Source organism: Cynara cardunculus, assembly GCF_001531365.2.
Source record: "Cynara cardunculus var. scolymus isolate 2C chromosome LG 8, CcrdV1, whole genome shotgun sequence".
In the NCBI taxonomy this organism is placed as follows: Eukaryota; Viridiplantae; Streptophyta; class Magnoliopsida; order Asterales; family Asteraceae; genus Cynara; species Cynara cardunculus.
This window is the reverse complement of record NC_037535.1, coordinates 3,005,469-3,018,861: the sequence shown is the minus strand read 5'-3', so window position 1 is coordinate 3,018,861 and position 13,393 is coordinate 3,005,469. Positions and strand designations below refer to the sequence as shown.

Genomic DNA, 13,393 nt, shown 5'->3' with positions numbered 1-13,393 from the left:
TTTTATTGTAGAAAACAAATCTCCATGGGAGATGATTATGATGGGTGATTAATATTTATTATTCAAATTATAATAGTACATATAACACTAGGTTTTTTGGTTTTAATGTTTAAAACTCATTAAAGGCTCAAACCGCCTAAATCGGTCAGACCAGACCGCCTTTTCGTGGTCTGGTTTGACCGGTCTGGGCACTTGGTTTCAAACCGTTCGGTCTGAAAATTTCACAAACCGCCATTATGGTTTGATTTGTAGTCTGAGGGCTTAAACCGCTCAAGCCGGACCGCGAACACCCCTACTGTTTATAGTTTAAGCAACTTATTCCACTTTTTGTGATCATGCATATGTCATCACTTAATTGGTCGCAGGTCCAAGGGGTAACCCAACATTTTCGTTAACGACCTTCATTTTTTTTTTATCAAAACTTAATATGTTTTTTAAATATATAATATATATTAAATAATAAATTAAATAACTTATATAAAAAAACTAAATAGTTATATTTAAGATTGGATTATATTTTAAAACTAACTCATATTTATTAAAGAAAATATTAAAACAATATCTAATATTGGATAGTTGTGGGTCTATCCAAATTTGCTGTGTCAAATTGACAGTGTATATTTGCAGGTCAAAATTTAAGACCGACAATTTCTTTTTGATTTTAACAGCCTGGAATGGATTTGGCCAATAAGATGGGTATTTGACAGTCGATTGGAGATGCTCTAAGAAAACCAAATATGAGCAAGAGCCATAATTTCTTTCAAAAGGATTGATGGTTTCTCATCGGAGGTCCCAGGTTCAAATTCAATGAGGAATAAAAATCCTCCTGTGGCCACGAAGGTTCAAATGCGGTGACTCCGGACTACCCGCAAAACAGGTGGTCGCCCTGGGATTAGTCGGCTCACATAACGAGTTTGGATATCCAGGTTAATAAAAAAAAAGTGATAAGATCGATGATAGTTAACAAGTTTTAAATTGGAGATTTATTACAACATGAGGTACAAGGATGAAAAAACCCAATGTCTGTTTGATTTGTAGGATGCAGGATTTGGGGGGATTTGAAATTCAATTATATCCAATTTTATATATGGTTTAAAGGATTGTTTGGATTAAGATATCGGGATTTTATTGAAATCCCATGGGTTTTATTGGTAGTTTGCAGGATTTCATAGGATTTGTGCCTAATAATATTTTAAAATATGTTCAAAACATTTGTTTTATAAATTACTAGAAGGTTACTCGCACAATGCAACGAGATACATCTCAATTTTTAATGTTTCATTTTTTTGTCTTAATTTGTGTTATAATACAATTTTATGTGGTTTTGAGAAAACGATAATAATATAAATATGAAGATATATTATAAAAAATAAAAAAAAAGTTATTGATATTAGTACTAAACTAATTATTTAAATTTTTTCATTTTTTTTTGTATTTCTTTAACTTTTTTTTTTAATTTTTGGTTTAATAATGTAATTTTCTATAAAGATAATGATTAAGTAGTTTGTTAGAACTCAATGATTATCCTAATTATATTTTAGATTTTTTTATATATAAAATGAGATATTTATTCTCTATTTGATTATGTTTATCTGCAGTTAATTACACGAATTCAAACATGAAGCTTTAATATGTTGTACTTACGCACAATTTACTTATAATCTTGAATTTTAAGTAATATGCATTAATAAACAGTACGTAATGCTTAAAAAAAATGGTTTTTAAGAGGTTTTGTCAAATGTTTTTATAATATAGTATAGATAATAATCAATTTAATAAAATAATAATTTAATTATTTTTATAAGATATTTATAAAAAATGGAATTCAATTCAATTTTCAAAACTTAACAAACCAGACACAAAAGTTTTCAAATCATTACAGTTTCAAATCCTTTCACGAAATATAAATCCCTCAAAACCATTTCATCAAACTAAACGCCTCTTGAACGTGTTGAAATGGTGGAGAAAAACACTTAACCCAATAATTGAGTAGAAAAAGAGCAATTTTCTGAAAGCATTACAATGCCAAAGTAAAAAAACCATTATCTGGGTTATCATTTTGGCATCCCAATTTAAACATTTACTTTTAATTTAAATCACGTTCGAGTTCTGTGGAGCAAGAATTTTCAAATGTTCATGGAAATTCTTGTTCCAAAGAAACGGCTTAGAAATCTGCAGTAAAGGATCCCATCTGCACTGTATCCTACAGGCTATATCCAATTGTAAACTAATGTGGTGGCTACAACTGCCCTTGTATCCATCTCCATCGTTAAATTCTTCCTTTTGCAACCCCACCTCTGTGGATTTAATTGTCTTTACGAGAGTGGGAAAGAGGATCGAAACGAGTGAGAGAAGGGATCAAAGCACTAGAAACAACATCGATGAAAGATAGGTCCTCCTAGGTTTTTACAGGGACGGTGGTATGGTAGTGGGAAAAGGGAAAAAAGGCGTGCGGTGTAGAAGAGGGGTGTCAAATAAGGAGGGAGCGATGATGAAGGGGGTGCCAGAGAAGGAGGAGCACCAGTTAGGGAGGCTCATGGGTTGTTTGTTTACCTATTAATAGTTTCATTAAGAGACAACCTCTGAATCTTTAAGATGTGAACATTGTTTGACAAAAAAAATATGTCTTTTAATGGTTACAAAACTCTCTAAATGACTTTGTATCATGGGTCTCCTTTAACCATTCAGTGTTCTAATTTCATCGTAAATAATTACAAAATAATTATATTTCATTTTACACTATATGATGAGAGCCTCTTAATCATTTTACACCAAATTATTCAAAAACTGCCAGACAACCCCTGAGTGAAAGTTAATTTAGTTTTATCAGGAAATGTTTTAAGCACTTATATATATGCTTTATATATTTGTACACTAAAAGATCATAAAAGAAAATATAAAATAAACAAATTCCCCTCATGACTCACATGACTTGCATGTGATTTACTTAACAGAAAAACTTTAACGATCCTCATCGTCAGGGACTAACTTTGTAATAAAATACAAACCATAATAAAGGTTTTGTAATTTACTTTTTAAGAATTATATTTTGGACTAAAAATGCAAAAGTATTTGTGAATGAACCAAAATTGAATTTTGATTAATAGTGTAGGGGCAAAATTTGTAACTTACTCGACGATAAGGTGTAAACTGTAAAGTAAACAGATTTCATCGACGACGCCTTCATATCTGGGGAAGTCCTCTCCCTTCGTTCCGTTATGGATTCCGGCCGATTTGCCGTCGCACTCCTCTTCCTCTTCCTCTTCTCATTTGCTACCGGTTCCTTATCGGAACGATTGATCCGTATGCCTTCGGGAGATCGAGGTGCCTCGGTCTATTCCGGTGTCCTCAGTTCTCGGAAAAACGAATTGTTCTGCGAAAGCTGGAAATTCTCCATCGAAACCAATGACGTCGGAGTGTGGTATGTTGTTCCGGAAAAGTGCGTGAGTTTCGTCCAGGAGTACATGAATGGAGAACGATATCGGTCGGATTCGGAGGTCATAGCCGATTACGCATTGAAGCACGCGAGGACGGTGAATATTGCCGGCGACGGCAAGGATGCTTGGATCTTCGATATCGATGAGACTTTGCTCTCCAATATGCCGTACTATGTGAATCACGGATACGGGTAAGCCGATGCGTTTTTGGCTGTTTGACATATGATACGGATGATTATGGTTGTTTTTTACTCTATGATTGGTCACTGGTGTACGTTAGATACTTATATGATCTGTTGGACAGTGAGTGGAATGCTTTTTTTTGGCTCCGCCGACCAATTAAAGTTGGGATGGATGTCTTCTCTAGATCATTTAGAGCACAATCTCGCTATAGTAACTTCTAAATTATGCATTTAGATCTGTACATATGGATGTTGCTGATCTACCTTGTCCTACAAAGGGCTACGGTTTGATCTTTGAGATGAAATTGATACATTGGAAATTCAAAATCAGATGGTTGTGCATCAAATAGAAACAAAAAAAGAGTTCTGCTTGTGCCCGGAGAGTTGTAATACTTGTTATAAGATTTACGCAAGAATTTCGCATCCACAAAAAATTGAAAATGCATAGCAGCCTTGTTAATTCAGAAGTCTTTAGTCTATTTTTGATCGTAGAGGAGTAACATCGTCCTCAAATAAACCAGGGAATTTAATTTGTTATCATCGTTGTTCTCGTAAAAGGAATCTTGAACCATATTCTGATATTCATTTCCAAATGCAAGAGTCACATTCATTTTCACGCATCTTTGTCACGTAGTTCATTGATGTTAAAAGGTTTTAGAAATTGACAGTGCCTCTTTTCAGTTCTATTCACCTGTTTTCAAGCTCCTCCCCGGCTATTTGTAATGCAGCTAGTACAAAGGGTGATAGGGATTTGACCCTTTTTGTTCGGTCTCTGTGATATGATCAAGACGGCTGACCTAGCCCACACTCTTCGAGCTAGTGCCGACTGCAGAAAGATTGTAGGAAGTAGGAAGAATGGTGAGGAGATAAGAACTAATTCAAGCTTGCATAATCCCAAAACCTAGATATAAATCCTACCACTCCTAGGAAAAAGATAAACACAAAGCAATAACCCAACAATAATCCTATTCCAGTACCAATCCTAACCCAATACTACTTTCCTTTGTTGGTTATCATAATTTGCAATAATAGATTCACCCCAACACATAGTTTTCATGCCAAACAGGAGCCACTAAAATTCTCTTGGGAGCTCACTCACACTAGCCGCCTGCTCTCTTTCCATAGTCTCCTGGATAGGACCAGTTGATGTGACACTCTTGGTAGGGTTATTCATATAGGAGCGTGAATGTTGTCAAGAGATTCAAAATGTGCCTTCTTCTTCTCTATTTCTTGGTTAGGCCCTTGTGCTTTTATTCTCTACCTGAGCCAAACTCAGGTTGGTTTGGAAGAATTTAGAGCATTTGTTAAACATAATATGAAGTTCTAGAGTGAATTGTGGATTTGGTCCCTGTGTTTTGATATTTTTTTTTACTAGGGTCTCTATAGTATGTTTATTGTGGATTTTGTCCTTGTGGTATTCAATTGAAGTTGGAATGCAGCATATTAGACTTCCAAAATGAAAGAATATCTTATCATTAGAAGTTAAGAGTGGAGAGAAATGAGTGATGCAATTACAAAAGGTATCTGATGGGTTATAAGCTACATTTTGAAATTATTTTATACCAGTACAAATGCTGGTTTTTTTACGTCAGTCGTCAGGTTTTGTTTTATACCTATTATTCCTCATATTAATGATATACTCGTGTTTCGAATTGTAGATTTGATGGGTGAAAGGTTTTAATCTTTAAGATAATGCACAATTAATTATGCACTTCTCTTAGTAAGATATTGAAAGATATGCCAAGAGTACTAGGTTCTTCTGTAATTAGTGTTGGAAGAACACATATCAGGCAAGTTAAGCCGAATAATTTATTTGCAATTTTGCATGGTTAACTGTGACTAGGGTTACATGTCAACAAGGAAATACAAATAGATAGATTGGATCTATAGCTACAATTTACAATCATTCCCCCAATATATACACGTTATAATTGATCGCCAAACTTCAATTTGTAGATACTGGATGTCTATACTACGAGTGTGCTAGAGTATGCTTCATGTAGCTTCGCTAATGTTTTCTCGTATGGTGGGTTGGTGTTTGCTCATCTTCTAAGCTATTTCACTTTTCAGCCAAATGAACATATGATCTTTTGTTTGGAATTATGGATGTAATATGGGTTCCTTCACAGCATGTCAGCATCCAAACCAGTAACTGCAGGCTGCAGCATGGAAATAGAAATTTGAGCAGGAACTCCCTGCCAACTTTAGCATGTACTACCTTCATCTGAATGCCAGAAGTGTTTTTTGTTCCTTCAATTTTGAGACCAAAAACCCGGTATCTGAAACGGCGAAGTGAGATCTGGTTTGACGTGTTTCTAGTTAGCCTACTTTTGTGAATGCCACATCTGGGCCATTTTTGGGTGATTTTCTGAGTTCTTTCTTATTGAGTGTAGTTATCACTAAGCCAACGACTGTTTCGAGTTACACAGCTGATCCAAATACAACAGATCCTCTAGCTCCCTGTTTTCATTTGGAAGTCTAGAGGTTGTTATAATTTGAAATCCATCCGTCAGTCATTGTCATGGTGAATTGTTGTACTTGTAATTGCATTGGTCACCTTGGATCCAATATCTGAAACAAACAACTTTATATCTCTATGGGCAACATGGCAGAAAATAAAAGCTAGCGATACGAAGTTAGATTCATTCCTGCAGTATAGACCGTTCTCTGCCAGAAGGTTTCTTTGGTTTTATTTCGCTTATACTTCAGGATGTTATACATCTAAGTATCTGACGTGCAAAATGAAGGGCTTAAGGACTTGGGCATACATCATATAACCTTTCAGGCCCAAACTTTTTAATACACTTCCTGAACATTTTTTGTTGCAGTGTTTCTTCACATTATTTTTAATTTCCTTTATCTGTTTTATGATAGTTTAGAAGTTCATGCAAATCGGGATCAAGAGAGCAAGTTTTATCCATGCAAATCTTTGAATTTCCTTTATCTATTATAACTTTTTGTGATAGCTTATAAGTTCATGCAAATTCGGATCAAGACTGCAAGTTTTTTTTATCCATGACACATTTCAATTATAGACTTTCAATTACCGATATATGTCTTATATGGGGTGTCGATTCATATAACTTCTTTTAATTCTGCCCATCTTCCTTCCAACTTGGTTTCACACTGAATTTGCCAACTTGTAGCTGGCTACACGGCTTCCTATTCTTTCTGCTTCAGATGATTTGCTCTGTTAAAGATGATTGGTTTTTGATTTTTAATTACTCGACAGAATTGAAGCACAAATTTCTTCGAGTAATAGTATGATGCTTTAACATAATACTATCACTTACAATTAACTAGACTGCTTTCGTGTAAATAGATCAGAAGTCTTTGATGAGAATTCTTTCAATGAGTGGGTAGACTTGGCCGAGGCTCCTGCCTTACCAGCAAGTTTGAGGTTGTACACAGAACTTCAACAGCTGGGGTTCAAGATCTTCTTGTTAACAGGCCGAAGTGAAGATCAAAGAAAAAGTACAGATAAGAATCTCCAGTATGCTGGATTCACCAACTATGAAAAGCTTATCTTAAGGTAGTATTCTAAAACCCAACAATTCTTTAAGAAATCATTTGTCCAATGCTTGTATCTTGATTATAACATATCTCATAAAACTGAGAAATGACATGGGTTGCTCAACTCTGATCTGTTTATGAATGAACAGGGGAACATCAGATTTAGGTAAACCAGCTACTTTATACAAATCCGAGAAGAGACAGGAACTAAAAGATGATGGTTATAGAATACATGGTAGCTCGGGAGACCAATGGAGCGATTTGTTGGGCTTTGCAATAGGAAAAAGATCGTTTAAACTTCCAAATCCATTGTATTACATTGCCTGAGTTTAGAGCACAATATAATGGTCAAAATATCCGTCACTTCTAGTTCTGCGTTGTTGATTGCTTTCATGTTTGCGAGCCATGTTTGTCTGCCTTCAAATTTGTGTATTCGCTACTACATCGTGTAAGGGTCACTTCTATATTAATGGATACTTAATGGTATTTCTTTTTCGTTAGTGACTCTTATTCTAGCTTCAAAATGTTTCTAGTGACAGCCTTTAAAGCTCAGCCATGGATTCAACGAGGCTTTGTCATCATCACCTCTACCATTGGGTAATCTGTTTCTCTTATTATCGAAGCATCTAATGAATCTATGTGTTAAGGTTAATCATGCTCATCTTTTCTTTGCTAAATTTGTTATTATCGAAGTATCTAATGCAATGCATCTACTTAAGTTCTTTCAAGTCAAATTTGATTTGTTCATGCTTTTGAATCTCATTGGGTGAACAAACATGAACATCGATTTCACCAGATTTGTATATATAAATAGATGTCCAGTGACCAAACATAAGTACGAAATGGCCACCATCTCCCGAGGGCTGTGACAACCATCAAAGATACCATGAAGTCGATCATTTGACCTTTTCTCTAACGAGTACGATGACAGTTTTGATGACCAAACTAACCCAGTATATCCCATCTGGAGGTGGGGTCTTGGGAGGATAAGATGTACTTAAACATGATCTATACCCCAAAAGTAGAGTGGGCACGGCTGTTTAGGTGAAGGACCTGCCTTGTGAAAAATGTGTCGGAGTGAAAATCAAATATGATAGAAGTTTGAAAAGTTGGTTAAAAGTAAACAATAACATACGGACAGAAGCATGTATAAGATATCTCTTGCCATGAGTGGCCAGGAGTGTAGGAGGTTTGAGTGGTTGAACCCGGTTGCCTCTACTTGCTTCCAAATATTTTGAAGCAAAAGAAAACAACAAAAGACTTCAAACCGACATATATCAAAATTTCATGATCTTTCAGTAATTTCTTTGATGATAAAATATAATTGCATTGTTCTAGTAAATAAATCACTCTTTAGAGAATGGTACCCCTCCAATAAGAAAATATATAATGACTAGTGCCTAGTGGTTAGGCTAACGGTCCAAAAAACGAAAAAGACCATTGTGGGCACTAGAGATGGACACACAGAGAGGCCAAAACTTTGAAATGAAGGCACAGTGAGGCCAGCATTGATGAGAGAGAGGATCAAATCTTAAGCCAGCTAGATTGGAGGTGCTCAGATGTTGACATTGTGGAGAAGGTGAGACTTTGAAAAATGGCCCAAATTTTGTTGGAGGAGATGGTGACTATTTTATAAGATATCAACCATGTGAGTGACGGTTTTGTGGATCAAACCAAACAAACACAGTAAATCCTACACAAAAATAAGGTCCAACTTCGTGAACCTTTAAAAGGTTAATTTGATTCGATATGATTAGAATGATTTAAACCCGTGGTAGAGGGGTCTAGTGATGTGGGCCAAACCTAAGAGAATAGAAGTGTAAATTTGGGAAAAATGGCCCTTCACCTGTCTGTACTCACATGTGACATTAGTCATCAACAAGGACAAAGTTGGTTATCTTTTAAATAATCCGAATTTTGAAATTATTAGATAAATTTATTAACAGCTTTTCCTGAAAGCTCAGTTTTGTCTTTTATCATATATTAGCATGTGACCCTGCATCATCAACAAAGATACTTCAAACCCACTGTTTATTATTCCATCATATGAACTCCTTTTTGTTTTAAAGCTTTCATATCTTCATTCAACTCCTTATTGTCTAGTTTGTATCATGAATTAGATGACGTTGTTTAGCAGAATCATGTGCGGTTTGGTGAGCGTGAGGCATAATGTGACATAGGGATGCACGGTGTGTTAAAATTGACAAAAAAAGGGGAGGCCTTGGGGCTCCTCCCCCACGCCACCAGAGATTTTTCTGGTTGTTATATTCAAGGTCCCATGGGATTAATTGAGGTCTGCGACCTGAACATCCATGGTTATCAAAAAGAAAAAAAAGGGGGCGTTAAAGCGAGTGTCATGACCATGAAAGAAGTTGTTTTTCCAAACTAAGATAGTTGTGATCTGGTAGAGCCATTTGATGCACTAGATTTATAACAAGAAAGAACTATGCAATATAAAATACAACACTTTGTTGGTTATGAATAAACCAATGGTCAACCTCCATTATGAGTGCTAGTCAAATAACTATACCAAGATTGCTAAATCTTTCTGAAACATGTGTTATCCATACAAACACAAATACTAATTACATAAATTGACAATCTTTTTACCATACTACCCCCAACAGATCATTGAGTTATTGCCCATAACTTCTTCCTCTACCCCTTCTCACTTAGTGAGAAACACCCATCAAATCACTCTCTTCCAAAACGAAATCCCTAAGATGATTCGAGTGTATCTATGTGCGTAAATACACCCGAATCATCTCGATCTCTAATCTCATATTTTTTTCTCATGGAGCTGATGAGTTTAGAGATTGAAGCAAAGTCCCACAGGCAAGAGGCCTAAGAGAAGGGATTCTAAGGCAACTCAACCCACCACCAGGAATCAAAGAACACTCGGGCTGAGGTCTTTGCATTTCCAACCCCGGAATACAATTCAATGCAATATCAAAACCCACATTCCTACCATACAACTTTTCACATTCTTGACTAAACCCAGATATGAAATTGTAAGCCACACTCAATTTCAACAAACTTCTCAACTCACAAACCAAATCTGGCAACTCACCTGATAACTTGTTGTGAGCCACATTCAAAACCTCAATTCCTTCCAAACAAGATATAGTATCTGGCAAATGACCCATCAATGAATTAAAACTTACATCAAACACTTGTACATCTGACCACATCCCAATTCCTTGAGGTATACATCCAGTCAACTGATTGTTCAACAGCAAAATCTCCTTCAATCTTGGACCTGAATACCCAAAGTTTATTGGGATGTCACCAGTGAGCTTGTTGTTAGCCAAATTGATCACAGAAGCAGGTGAATTCCCTAAGTTTTGAGGGATTTCACCTTCAAACAGGTTGTTATTGAGGAAAATTGCATCAAGATTCTTGTTAAAGAGATCTTGTGGAATGGGTCCTGAAAAAGAGTTAAATCTGAGGTCTAAATAGAGAAGATTTGGGATTCGAAGTGTTGCAGATGGAAATGGTCCTGAGAACTGGTTATTACTGAGGTCAAGCTCAGTGAGGGCATAAAGGTCTTGTAAACTCTCTGGGATAGTGCCTGTGAATCTATTGCTATTGAGGTGAAGTAGAGAAATATCTGTGAGGAGTGAAAGTTCCTTGACAAGAATGCCCTTGAGGTTGCCATTGTTGAGATCTATCCCTGCAACAACTGGCCCAGATGGATCACCCATTTCCTGTGTAGGATCTGCACAAAACACTCCTTTATAAGCACACACATTTGATCCAACCCATGAACTCAATATCCCTTTTGGGTCACTTTTGATGGCTGACTTCCATGCTTGAAGGGCAAAATAGGCATTCTTGAGATTTGAAGGTGAAGGAGGTGATGGGCTTGGGATGTTCACCCCACCACCCACCCACCCACCACCTACACCAACCCCAACCCCAACACCACCACCCACACTAAATGAAGCACCGTTTGCTGTAGATTTGAGGACCAAGAGGAAAGAAAGTGAAAAAAGGAAGCATTTTTGGTCCATTTGTTTATGGGTGTTGGGGTTTTCTTGAAGTAAAGTTATTTGTATTTACAGAGCCCGATTGGGGGGGTGGGGGTGGGTGGTGAGGGAGATGGATGGGGGGTGGTGTGGGTCTTTAATTTAATGATTTTGTACCGTATGTGTGTGTGAGAGTGTGAATGTTGCATAATTCTTCTTTGGTCTTTAGATTTTATAATATACATTTGGCACAAGTACATTTTGACTTTTTCCTTTCTCCAGTACTCTTACATAACTTCTACTTGTAAAAATTCTCATGTAATTAAAAAACCAATCCAAATCATCTCCCAGAGTCCGACAACTACGATATTTTGAAAAACAAATGAGATTTTTAAAAAGTTGTTTCAACGGTTATGCTAAACTCTCGTTTAAAATACATAGAAAAAAAATGAAATGGATAAATCTTCAAATTTGGAAAATGTAGCGTACCTATGGAGATGATCTCAACAACTTGTGGGGTTTTAGAGTATTTTCAACAGGTATGTTATGTGTTCTTCTCTCTTTTTCTAAATTTGGAGATTTCTCATTTTTCTCTATTTTGGAGAGTTTAGCATAAATGTTGGAGCAAAATTTTCCAAAATAGCATAGCTATTGGAGATAGGGTGCTCAAAAATCCGACCAATCTGATCAACTCAACCCAACCCAATGCGAAATAACTCAACCCGATGTTTAATCGAGTTGTAAAATTTTCAAACTGTAGGTATTGAGTTGATATTGAGTTACTATTATTTGAATCCAACCTAACCTGATGAACTCGATATCCTTTTATTTCTTGAATTTAATATGATTGTTGAATTTATATATATATATATATATATATATGTGTGTGTGTGTGTGTGTGTGTGTGTTAGATAATTACACTATCACGTACGTTTTTCATATACACATATTTTCAAGCTATTCACATCTCTATATAACTCATTTGTATATATGTTCAGTAATTGTGAACATATATATGTAAATTGAAGAAATTAACTAAATTGATATACGTAAGAAGTATGAATAAGTTGTATCAAATGATTAATGATGAAAAAGAAATTATGAGTGGAGAAATAACATATTCAAGGTTAGAATAATATTTTAATGACCAAAGTATCAGCCCGACCAACCCGTACGGTTTGGGTTGGGTTACACTTTGGTTTGGATGAGTTGGGTTAAGATTTTTCAAACTGCATGCATTGGGATAGGTTGTTCAAATTTCTTCAAACCGATCAACTCAATCCATAAGCACCCCTAATTGGAGATGTCCTTATTTCTATGGTGGGCACCCTGTGTATTGGACGCGTCAGATTTTGTTAGAAACCACAAATAAAAGTATCTTACAATGTTAATTTATTGTTTCTTGGCTATTTATGAGAAAGAATTGTGAGGTGGCTATAAGGTTTATTTTTTATTTTCTATGAGATGACCATTTAAGATAATAACCCGGAATAGGATGCATGTAAAGATTGCCTCCGTAGTTTACCTCAAAGGGGTAGAGAAACTATTTTTATTAAAACGTCTGTTTTGCAATTCTTTTTCTAACTTTAAGGGTTAAACTCAATTGACAAATAAAAGAAAAATTGATCAAAATAACTAATTTTTCTAATTAAATTCATTTTTTAGTCACTTTTGGAATCGAACACTCATTTTAGCTAGAGTTTTACACAAATTTCTTACCCATTTGAGTAATCCCTATTTTTAGATTAAAAAAAAAGAAAAAAGAATTCTTACGTAAAATTGGATCCATGTGCAAATTTTCGTAAACATATATATATTTTTTAATCTAGTAATCAAGTTTACGCAAATGCCTTGTGCAAATTCTAACTAAAATGGAAATTCGATTGAAAAAATGGCTAAAAAGTGAATTTGGTTGGGGAGATTGACTATGTTGGCCAATTTTTTGAGACCTTCTTATCTGTCAGAGCATCTCCGACATATTTTTCAAAATGGAGAAGTGAACAGTTAAAATCTGCAAAAAGAAATTACCTTCATTTCCAATAGATTCTTTATTTTGGAGATTACACAATTGGTTATATTATTAAAATATTCAATATAACTCATAAAATATTATTTCTCTCTTTTAAACATTTAAATTCAAGCAATCTCATTGAAAATGAATAAAAAATAGTTTCTTTCTCATAAAGTAATCATTTTTGGAAAAATCTCAAAATTTTGAGAATTTTATCATCTATTTTATACTTTCTCCATTTTGGAGAAGGTTTTAGGTAGGGGTATAAACGATTCGACCTTT

At 35.3% G+C, this 13,393-nt stretch overlaps 2 protein-coding genes across 2 annotated transcripts; one reads left to right on the top strand and one right to left on the bottom strand.

The window, feature by feature from the left end:
- The first annotated feature begins 3,166 nt into the window (after nucleotides 1-3,166).
- On the top strand, nucleotides 3,167-7,636 carry LOC112516682 (acid phosphatase 1-like). The gene is made up of 3 exons (XM_025123874.1): nucleotides 3,167-3,628; nucleotides 6,942-7,151; nucleotides 7,282-7,636. Exons 1-3 carry the CDS (start codon nucleotides 3,219-3,221, stop codon nucleotides 7,457-7,459), a joined length of 798 nt encoding a protein of 265 aa, XP_024979642.1. The 5' UTR covers nucleotides 3,167-3,218; the 3' UTR covers nucleotides 7,460-7,636.
- A 1,969-nt stretch (nucleotides 7,637-9,605) lies between these two features.
- On the bottom strand, nucleotides 9,606-11,145 carry LOC112516803 (leucine-rich repeat extensin-like protein 6). The gene has a single exon (XM_025124036.1). The coding sequence runs from the start codon at nucleotides 11,143-11,145 to the stop codon at nucleotides 9,925-9,927; it is 1,221 nt and encodes a 406-aa protein (XP_024979804.1). The 3' UTR covers nucleotides 9,606-9,924.
- Between the last annotated feature and the right edge of the window lie 2,248 nt (nucleotides 11,146-13,393).

Bases quoted from the DNA above. Each gene is read 5' to 3' on its own strand.
- LOC112516803 (XM_025124036.1), bottom strand. From the start codon at position 11,145: ATGGACCAAAAATGCTTCCTTTTTTCACTTTCTTTCCTCTTGGTCCTC.
- LOC112516682 (XM_025123874.1), top strand. From the start codon at position 3,219: ATGGATTCCGGCCGATTTGCCGTCGCACTCCTCTTCCTCTTCCTCTTC. The intron at 3,629-6,941 runs GTAAGCCGATGC...TCGTGTAAATAG, and splicing joins TATGTGAATCACGGATACGG to ATCAGAAGTCTTTGATGAGA. The intron at 7,152-7,281 runs GTAGTATTCTAA...ATGAATGAACAG, and splicing joins TATGAAAAGCTTATCTTAAG to GGGAACATCAGATTTAGGTA.